Genomic DNA, 10,435 nt, shown 5'->3' with positions numbered 1-10,435 from the left:
CTATCCATTACCATCTTCTTTAAAATTATATACTTATTCTAATAGTGATTGGTGGGTGACTTTATTGGTTGTAAATCATCTATTTAGGAGACTCTCTTATGTGTTGAAAGAGCAAGACATAAGATATTGTTTATCATTTCCTTTATTGAAGTTGAATATCACATCATGACTATGATCATTGTCATATTCTTAGATATCTTCTTAATAATAATAAAAAGAAGAAAAATAAGAATAAAACTAATCATAGTATGATTTGAAAAGTATATTCAATGTAGTAGTTTGATAGTTACTTTATACTTTATCATGATTGAAGATCGATTTCTCCATACTTATTTTTTGTTCTTTACACATGTTTGTGGTATTCAACCATTACATTACCTTTCATCTCATTAATTGGACATATTGTTGATTTATTTACAAAATCTTACTCTATTAAAGCATTTTCAATTTTTTTTACTTAATGGTTCAATCCATTGTTAAGTAACTAATGAATTATGGTGTTGTAATTCCCAGTGATTTTTCCAAAGTTTGAAACTTTATAATAGATTAAAATTATACAAATTAGACGTATGCTCTTAGTTTTCTATGAATAAGTTTATTTTCCTCTTCTATACAACATTGCATATAAAGAGTAAGAATTCAGAAACCAAAAGGGAAGAAGCTAGCAACAATAATGATGGAAGGTTAACTCCTTACCTTTCACACTTATTTGAATGTGTTTATTTGTCATTACTATTGTTCTAACACACTTTACTTGTACCTTATTATACATAGTCGTTGGACCCCTCTGCAAGTGAATTTTCTTTCTCACATGAAGATACCATGACAGAGATAAAGATAAGAGTTGCCTATATTCAGAATTCATCAGGAAGTGATGATGAAATCAGTGTGGTTATTAGTGAAGCTTATTTTCAGGAGAAATTAAATAAGAATTTGTTTGTTTTTCTTTGTAGAATACAAATTAATACTTACAAGATTTTCCCTTGCATTCAATTAGGCTTTCATTTATCCCAATGCACTACTGTAGTGCATATTAAAAATGTAGCCAGATTCTGCCTGGCTGTGATGCACTTACCAGCAAGAAAAAGAATGGCCACCTCCTACTGCTACCCCTCATAGCTGTTGGAATTTTCTCACCCCATCAAACCAAACACCTAAAGTAGCCATTGAAATTTTGAGACTTTGAAAACCCCTTCACCTTATCTCTTTTCCTGCATGCACAGTCACCACCCTTTTGTCTTTTCCCATGGCTAAAATCTCGATCGAAGTGTGCTTGATATCAGCTCGTGGTGTGAGGGGTTCACCCTCACTTTGGAAGCGTCAGTGGTATGCAGTTGGGTGGGTTGATCCTAAGAGCAAGTACTGTACCAAAGTTGATGCTTCTGGGAATGCCAACCCTCTTTGGAGGACCAAGTTTGGCATCCAGGTTGATAGCTCCGACCCAGATCTTGCACTCCACTTGGAGGTTTATAGCAGAGATCCTTTGTTCCTCACAGAGAAGCTGCATGGCTCCGCAACCGTTGTTCTCAGAGAGTTTCTGACCAAGCAGGTCAAAAGCTCTGAGGAAGTAGGAAGCTACCAGTTGAGAAAGAAGAAATCCAACAAACCAAGTGGCTTCATTGATGTTTCAATCCGTCTTTCTGAGAACAAGGAGGACCCTAGTTTCCACCCTCAAGGTATTACGGAATGATTTGATGTCATCATGTGCCTATAATCTTCTTCCAGTTTTTATGATTTATCAGCTCTTTTCTGTTAAATTGAAAAACTTAACATGTTAAGTGAAGATTGGTTGAAATCATAACCACGTGTGATCTAAACCATAGACCAGTTTTTGTATGTTATTAATAGAGTGTTTGGAAACGTGATCCAACCATACAACATGTTTTTGTGCTACTTATTGTTAGAGTCTTTGGTAACTCATTAAGAGAAAAGAAGTCACATTTAGAGGATTGGGTTTTAAGATGACATTCCAAATGTGGAAAATCAGATCTAAGATGAGGAAACCAACTTGGATTCTATTTCACAGCCCTTGAAATATGTCTTATCTTTTTATTTATTTTCTATAGGGTTAGTGAGCTTTTGATTCAGCATGGTAAAAAGGGTTCCATATTTGAATGGAAAAGCTTGCAACTTTTGAGTGATTTGAAGCTTTTTGTTTGTTATGCAGGTGATGGGGAAGGAATAGTGCTCCTAGATTATGGCAATAATACTCACTTGACCCCAGGGGTTGGATTTGGGCAAGCCTACCCACAGCAAAAGCCTCAAGCTTCATTCCATCATTTCCGTGGGTCAGGAAAACAGGTCCAAACTAATGTTCCCTACTCACATCCAGTGCCATTTCCTGCAGATTATGCTACTAATCCTCCTTATATGAGTGGACCAAGCTACCCTGCAGCCACTGGACCAAGTTATCAAACACCCAGAACAACTCCACCACCACCACACTCAAATGTCAATTATGCTCCCACTTTTTTCCCAACTAATGGTGGCATGGCACCAAGTTATTTTAACATGCCATCATCATCTGGGACAGGTCCTGGGGCAGGTCCTAGGCCAAGAGGGCCTCCAGGATTTGCAATTGGGGCAGGTGCAGGAGCATTGGCAGCTGGGGCTGTAATGTTTGGAGATAACTTTATGTCACAATTAGGTGATCCCACTCTTACCATTGCAACTGATCCTCTTTTCTGATCAACAAGAGTTAAGCAGCCTCTGTAATTATTGTATTGGGCTGCTCAAAATATGGCCATTATGCCATAAAAGTACTACTTACTTTGGGATTAAGTTTAACTTGTTGGACAAAAAAGGCTCAAGAGTTTTCTTCTTCTATCTGAATCTGAAATCAATTTTTTTAGAGGTATAATGACTACTCTTTTTGTTTAGTTTCATGGTTCTCTTTGACTACTAAAGAATGTCTTGTTAGGTGAACAGAGATAATAATGTAGGTCCAATTGTCTAGACATGGTGGTAATTCAAACACAATAAGAGTTGCAGAGTTTTTTGCTTGAAGAAAGTCTTGTTACATTGTGTAACACTTTCTACTGATCCAGGTTTTCTTCTCAAGTTAGAAAAGGTTTTTTTGTCTACAACAATGATAGTGAAGTTTAAACTTAAAATTACATAGAAACTAGATTAAATTCTTTATCATTAAACTGATTTTATTGGGAAAAGCTAGTTCAAATGAATCCAGATCTTCCTTCTCCTGCTAAATATCCTCCAGCCTCTGCCCCTTGGAGATATATATATATATATATATATATATATATATATATATATATATATATATCACCCAGTTAAGAGAAATATGCTTCTCTCTCACCTAATTAATGCAGTTAATGACTTTTCAATTTTCTTAATTTATCTATATAAAAAAAATCGTTTTTTAGTTTTATTTGTCCAAATGTTATTTTTTTTTTCTGTTATTGTTTGTCTCTCTCTTTTGCATCTAAAATATGTGTTGAAGAGCCATGTTTAAAAAGAAAACTAGAATTTAAGGTAAATAGTATAGGGAATCTAGTCTAATATATTAACAAGCTAATGTTTGATACAATAATCAACCAAATGGGAAATGGGATGAATTTTAAAATAACTATTATAAAATTTAATGATTTATCACACGTAATATATTTTGTTCCACTATTTGTGTTATTGAATTGTGAAATTTTAAGTGTTATATTAAAAATTCCTATTACCATTAAATTATTTTAAAAATTAAATAGAAATTTTCAATCACATAAAAAATAACATAAAAAATTTATTTTAATGTATTACTTATAAAATATTATTAATAGTTAAAATTAATATTATTAATACTCATATTTTATATTTATAAATTATAAATTCCTAGACTAATTTATAAGTAATTGTTTTATGAAATGTATTATGGATTAGTTATTTTGGTAATCTAAAATCAAATATTAAATTGTAAAAAATTGAGTAAAAACTATTATTTAAAAATTTAGAGAGAAAAATTAAAATAAATAAATAAATAATAAATTAACAAAAATGGTTTGGCGTCAAACATTACCTATGAATACATGCCTACGAGTTTAATTTCAAGTTTGAGCTATGCTTATGGAAAACTACGGTGGAAGATATTAAATTCTTACACGAATATCAGTATTTAGATAAATTAGTATTTAAATCCAACGATATCTCAAGTTTTAAAAAATTAATAAATGAATTATACTAGATGAATAGATTCCATATCTAATTTAGGTTAAATTACATTTCTTTATTCAACTATTAAATAACGTAATTAATATTTCATAAAAGCTAAACTTTTTTCTAAAGTGAGTTTATCTAAAATTTTAATCTTTTTATCAAGTTTTTAAAATATTATAATCACTAGATTAAAAAATTAGAACTAAATGGTTAAAATTGTGGTATTTGAAAGAAAACTTGATTTCAGAGCTTTGTTAACATAACACTAGTGCAGAAATCTAAAACAAATGCGGTTATTTTACATTTACAAATGCGGTCATAGAACCGCATTTGATCAGCACGCATTCGTAAATCTGGCATTTACAAATGCGGTCCTATGACCGCATTCATAAATCACATTTACAAATGCGGTTACCTAAAATAACCGCATTTGTATATTATTCTGAATTAGGGAGTGAGTTTGGGGTTTAGGATTTATGAATGCGGTCTTGGTAAAAACCGCATTCATAAATCACTATTTACAAATGCGGTCTTGGTAAATGACCGCATTTGTAAATAGTGCTTTTTTTTTAAAGTTCACTTTGTTTTGTGCAGAAACCATATATTTTAATAACCTGCATAATGATCAAACCCAGCCAGACAAATACAGAAATATAGTAATCAATTGAAATCATCAAAATGTACATTTACAAGTGATCAAATTACATATAATAAAACCACTATTGTTTACCTATGCTAGAGTTATAAAAATTAATGAAATATGTGGACCAAGAATCTCTAACATATGAAATGCCTTCCTCATTCATTGGTGTTTCTTCTGTGAATAACTGCATTGCAAAGTTGACATAAATTAGTTTTTAGATATATATATGTTCAAGAATTATAAAAATGATTTAACATATATAGTACCTCTTTCCAACCAGTTTTAACACCTAGTCTTATAATGGTAATCATCCATTGCATAATGTAATAGCCACACTCATAGCTTCCTGGTTGTTTATTACACTATAATTCAATAAAAAGTAATATGTTAGTATATTGATAAACAATGATAATAGAGAAAGAAAAAAATTACAAACCTTTACTCTTATGTAGTTCGAATTATTTGAACTGGATCGACTTTTTAGGATGTTATATCCACGCCATGAACTGGTTAATACAAAAAACCTCGTTAGTAGATGGTTAATTAGTAACATACAAAGTTAAGTTTATACTATACTTACGTATCAATGATATCCTTAAATTTTGTGGGCATCTTCTTGTGTAGGGAACAAAACCACACAGCAGTCTTATCAACCATTGATAAGACAAGTAACTGCCAATGATGCCTATATGATCAATGAAAAGAGTTAGTAAATATTTAAAACATGAAATAATAATAATTGATGACATATAATTAAACTTACTCATTAATATAAGGGCATAAATAAATTTGTTTTCCCTCTTTTTCCAGGATGTTAGTGATGTATGCTTGAGTCTCAGTTGAGTTTGGTCCAACGGGATTAGTATATGCAGGATCTAAGAATCCATACATATTTTCCTTCCTCTCAGTGATACAGACTCTATGCAAAAACCTACAAGTTTTTAGTTAAAGCATAATCAATAATAATTTAACATAAAGTAAATTGAATAATAGGTAAAGATACTTACGTCATAAAAAATTGAATTATACTTATATTGAGTTCCTGTTTCCCAAATATAAATTCTGATAAATCTGTGTTGTAAATCATCAGTGGCAGTTCAATGTTTATTTGAAAAAATGTATTATCCCACGGAACTGGAAAAGGATCATTGCCAATCTGACTAGCAATGAGACGTAGGGAAGCCATAGGATCGTCAACTGGAACCGGATATCAGATATCTGGTTGTTTCGGACCGGATATCATCATAGACAACATCATGTATTTTCGCTTCATGCACAATCTAGGAGGTAAGTTGTAAATAACTAGTAATACAGGCCATGACCTGTGATTTGTACTCATATTACCAAACGGATTCATTCCGTCTGTAGCTAAACCAAGTCGGATATTTCTTGATTCTTTACCAAATTCTGGAAAGTCATCATCAAATTTCTTCCATTGAATAGAATCAGCTGGATGTCGGTACATGCCATCACATTTCCTCTCATCTGCATGCCATCTAAGATTCTTAGCATCGTCTGGGTTTGCAAACAAACGCTTCATCCTTGGAATGATGGGAAGATACCACATAACCTTCATTGGGGGTCCATGCTTTTCCATCTCATCAATAAAATCATCATCTTTTTGTTTCAACTTATAACGTGATAACCCACACCTCGGACAACTTTTCAACAATTCAAAATCTTTCCGGTATAATATACAATCATTAGGACATGCATGCATCTTTTTGTACTCCATACCCATTGGACAAAGAATCTTTTTGGCCTCGTAATTACGATTAGGTAGACTATTTCCCTCTGGAAGCATATCCTTCAATAGCTGGAGCAATTCCGTGAAGCTTTTATCAGTCCATCCGTTTATTGCCTTCAAATTCATCAATCTTAACACCGCCGACAACCGTGTGAAGTTAGTTGATCCAGGATACAAAGGAGTCTCTGCATCTTTTGACATACTTTCATATCCATGCGCTTTTGCAAAACACTCAGCTCCCACATCACGAATCATGTCCTCCAATCGATCATCATCTCCATCATCGTGTACTGCTTCATCCATGGTAGAACCCACATATTCTTCAGTTACGGAAACACGTGGTAAATTTAATAATTCACCATGCCATGTCCAAGTTGTATAAGATCGAAGAAACCCATCACATAGCAGGTGTTCCCTCATGATATTCACATCCAGTATCCTTCCATTCAAATAGTTAACGCACAGACACCTGATCTTTGCTCCATCATGACCACTAATAATCGCGTTACGTTGCGCAAATTGTATAAATTCCTCTACTCCCCTTTCGTACTCATCACTTATACGAACAACATTAATCCAACTTCGATCCATTATATATTCTGGAATATAGTTAGGATTTTCTAATAATTAGTATTCTATTCAATCTCACACATTTGCCGAGGGTCGAACACCCCCGGACTCAATCCAAACACGATATTTCTATTCTAAAAGTAACAATAACTAACATAACATAAAACTTTTATTAAAATGTAATTAACAACTAACTAAATATATAATATAAATTTAAGAAAATAGAAATTATATAATACAAAAATTCAAAATACACACAAATATATAAATTATTAGTTATTAGTTATAAATTCCAAGTTGTATTAGTTATTAATTAAATATATATTATAATACAGAAAAATAAAAATTCAAAATATTAAATAAAAATTCAAAATATTAAATATAAATTCAAAATATTAAATAAATATTAAATACAACACCAACCTTTAGGTTGATGGTGATCGGAGTGGCAGAGGCACAAGACGAAGGCGGTGGCGGAAGTTGTGGCGGTGGCGGAAGCTGTGGCGGTGGCGGAGCAGAAAAAACCAGCGAACACCAATAGAACAGTAACCTATATGCCACAAACGAGTTAGGAAACGAAAATGACAATGCCAAGGAAGTGAATAATGAATGATGCAAAAACGAAAACGAAAACAAATGAGTGAAACGAAGAGCGGAGAGAACTGAAACTTACAATGCAGAGAGAACTGAAACTGAGAACGTTGAAACGAAAAGCGGAGAAGACGAAAGTGAAAGTGAAAACTAGTGGCGCGCTTCAATTTTTAGGGTAAAATTGATTTACAAATGCGGTTCTAGGGTAAGACCGCATTTGTAAATAATTTTAATTGATTTACAAATGCGGTCTTACCCTAGAACCGCATTTGTAAATCAATTTAATTACAAAAATGCCATCGCGTTTTTTACAAATGCGTTTAAGCGCAAAGCCGCACTAAATAAATGGTCGTTGTTTTCATATTTTGTACTAGTGTAACCTATTATATTTCAAAGGGAATTCAATCAAACAAAACTTCTTTTGTTCTTAAATTTAAGTGAAATTTTACTTGGTTTAGGTGTATATCACATGAGTGTTAAAATAAGAGGTTATATTAGCTGTTTTTTAAAAATATCTTAAAACTTGAATGTTTGTAAACAAGTTGAAAGATAAAAAATAAACATACATAATTTATTCAAGTCCACATTAAATTTTAGGTATGTTTAATCTATTATAAGAGATATGCAAACTTCTCTACAAATGAATTTGCGTTCTACTCAACCAAAGAACTTTATTATACAACATTTGTATTAAAGTATTATATTTTTTTTCACAAATTATGATTTTAGGTAAAAAAAAAGTTGTTATAAAAATGGGTAAGTCGTACACCACGTGGACGACTATAAAGTAGAAATCGTACCCCACATATATGACTTTAGGTCGAAAAAGAGTCTACGTGGAAGTCGTACTCCATCAATACGACTTTACTAAATTAACTTTAAGTGAAGTTGTACAACTTCAGTGTAAAACAATATAATTGAAGTTGTATCACCATTGTACGACTTCAGTTGTATTATTTTACACTTAAATCGTACGGGTCATGTCTAAATTTTGCAAGGAGAATTTGTGTCATTAAATTTATCCTTAATGCATTGCCTCTTTACTATCTCTCATTCCTTAAAGCTCTGATTTCAGTTTGTTAGACACTCATGAATATACACAGGATTTTTTTGAGGAGTTGGGGGAGCGAGAGTAAGAAAATAGCTTGCATAGTTGAGAAAAAACATGTAAAAGGATGAGGGAGGGTTGGAAGTCAAGGATATTTTCAATAAAGCTTTACTTGTCAAATGGAAATGCAGTCTTGGGGCTGAAACAAAAGGCAAATGGAGAGAAATTTTGTTCTCTAAGTATGACATAAAGGATACACAAAACATGACCACAACATTGAATCTCTAATATAACATTGAATCTCTAATATTGATGGTGGAGAGATTTAATAAAAGTGACTGTTGAAGGTCATAATGGTAGCTAGCTCGATACGAGTACAACTTGGAAAATTCAATATGGAAATAAAGTTAAATTTTTGGAGGATAAATGGTTAGGAGAAATTATTCTTATGAATATGTCCCATAGGCTTTACTCCATTTCAACTAGTGAAAGGAAAACAATACAAGAATTAGCTAACTGATCAAATAATGGATAATAGTAGTTCTTACAATGGAGAATGAATAGATTTGATTGGGAAAGTGTACAAGAATTAGAATTTATGAATGAAATAAACAAGGTGAACTTGAACACAAATAACCACACAAGATATGTACATGACTAGAAGAAGAAAATGGAACATACTTAGTCAAATCAGTCTATGCTTTATTTCAGAACAATAATATAAATAATAATAACACTACTTTTAACACCCTGTGGTCTATAAAATCATTACCTAATGCTAAAACCCTTACTTGGAGGGTTATGCTAGGGAAAATTGCCACAAGAATGAGTTTAGTGAGGAGAGGGGTCAACTTAAGTAGCACAATTTTCCCTTTATGTCAAGAACATGAAGAAATAAATAAACACATATTCTTTAGCTGCCATGTTCTTACAAGGACGGGATCCTATCAGAGCGACTCCATCTGTCTTCGTCTTCTAGTCTTCTCGGCCTTCAAGTATGGTGATCTTCGATTGGTTATTCTTCTTTCCAAGCTGAATGGGGGGGGGGGGGGGTACCTACGAAGGCAATCCAACGATCAAGTCAGTCCGAGTACAATATGCAAGTGAGTTGGGAGTGAAAAATTACCTTTGGTGCTGGGGTCCCCTCTAATGTTTATACTTTAGGGATGGGTCTTAGTTGTTGTGGGGGTGCATGTGGGTCCAAAAGAGGATCCAACTACATCTTAATCATGGATTACCATTAAGTATGACTTAATTAAAGTTGATTGTAGGTTTATGGGTTGCTTTCGGATTATGGGAGTTATTCGGCCATGTCGATCTTCCCGACAATCTGATAGTACATTTGCCCTTAGGCTCAAGTGAAGCGATTTGACTGTTAACATAGAGTATGTAAAAGAAAAATGTCTTATCTTTACTCTAGATATTGATCCCGGGTCACGGGTCATATGCCTTATAGGCCCTAGTAGAGGTACTCTACGCAGGGTCTTATATAACCAACAGACTGGGTAGCTGATATACATATAAGCGCCAGTTCTACATAATCGTCCTTTCGAGTAATTGTGGGTATGCTTGGGAAGCCGAGTTGGGGAAGCTTTTTGGTTTGTTCGAGGTGCGTGGATGTGATGGTTTGTCAGAAATCGCAGAGTTGTGTGATATGGACCATTGATGTCGAGTT

General features: G+C 33.1%; 2 protein-coding genes across 3 annotated transcripts; one reads left to right on the top strand and one right to left on the bottom strand.

Annotated features, from left to right (window-relative positions):
- Positions 1-742: 742 nt before the first annotated feature.
- LOC137826301 (uncharacterized) lies at positions 743-2,860 on the top strand. Its single transcript, XM_068632220.1, has 2 exons — positions 743-1,676; positions 2,168-2,860. Exons 1-2 carry the CDS (start codon positions 1,247-1,249, stop codon positions 2,686-2,688), a joined length of 951 nt encoding a protein of 316 aa, XP_068488321.1. The 5' UTR covers positions 743-1,246; the 3' UTR covers positions 2,689-2,860.
- A 1,996-nt stretch (positions 2,861-4,856) lies between these two features.
- Positions 4,857-7,539, bottom strand: LOC137826764 (uncharacterized). 2 transcript variants are annotated; one of them, XM_068632900.1, is made up of 5 exons: positions 5,568-7,539; positions 5,385-5,489; positions 5,241-5,310; positions 5,071-5,166; positions 4,857-4,988 (listed from the first exon to the last, which is right to left on the bottom strand). In XM_068632900.1, exon 1 carries the CDS (start codon positions 7,140-7,142, stop codon positions 6,015-6,017), a length of 1,128 nt encoding a protein of 375 aa, XP_068489001.1. In that variant the 5' UTR covers positions 7,143-7,539; the 3' UTR covers positions 4,857-4,988; positions 5,071-5,166; positions 5,241-5,310; positions 5,385-5,489; positions 5,568-6,014. Both variants share the same exon structure in this region, with proteins under 2 accessions (XP_068489001.1, XP_068489002.1).
- Positions 7,540-10,435: the final 2,896 nt, after the last annotated feature.

This window comes from Phaseolus vulgaris, chromosome 8, assembly GCF_000499845.2.
Source record: "Phaseolus vulgaris cultivar G19833 chromosome 8, P. vulgaris v2.0, whole genome shotgun sequence".
NCBI lineage: Eukaryota > Viridiplantae > Streptophyta > Magnoliopsida > Fabales > Fabaceae > Phaseolus > Phaseolus vulgaris.
Note: the sequence above shows the minus strand (reverse complement) of the source record. Positions and strands in the feature narration are given on the sequence as shown.

Coding starts and splice junctions, on each gene's coding strand:
- LOC137826301 (XM_068632220.1), top strand. CDS start 1,247: ATGGCTAAAATCTCGATCGAAGTGTGCTTGATATCAGCTCGTGGTGTG. Junction 1,677..2,167: donor CCCTAGTTTCCACCCTCAAG/GTATTACGGAAT, acceptor TTTGTTATGCAG/GTGATGGGGAAGGAATAGTG.
- LOC137826764 (XM_068632900.1), bottom strand. CDS start 7,142: ATGGATCGAAGTTGGATTAATGTTGTTCGTATAAGTGATGAGTACGAA.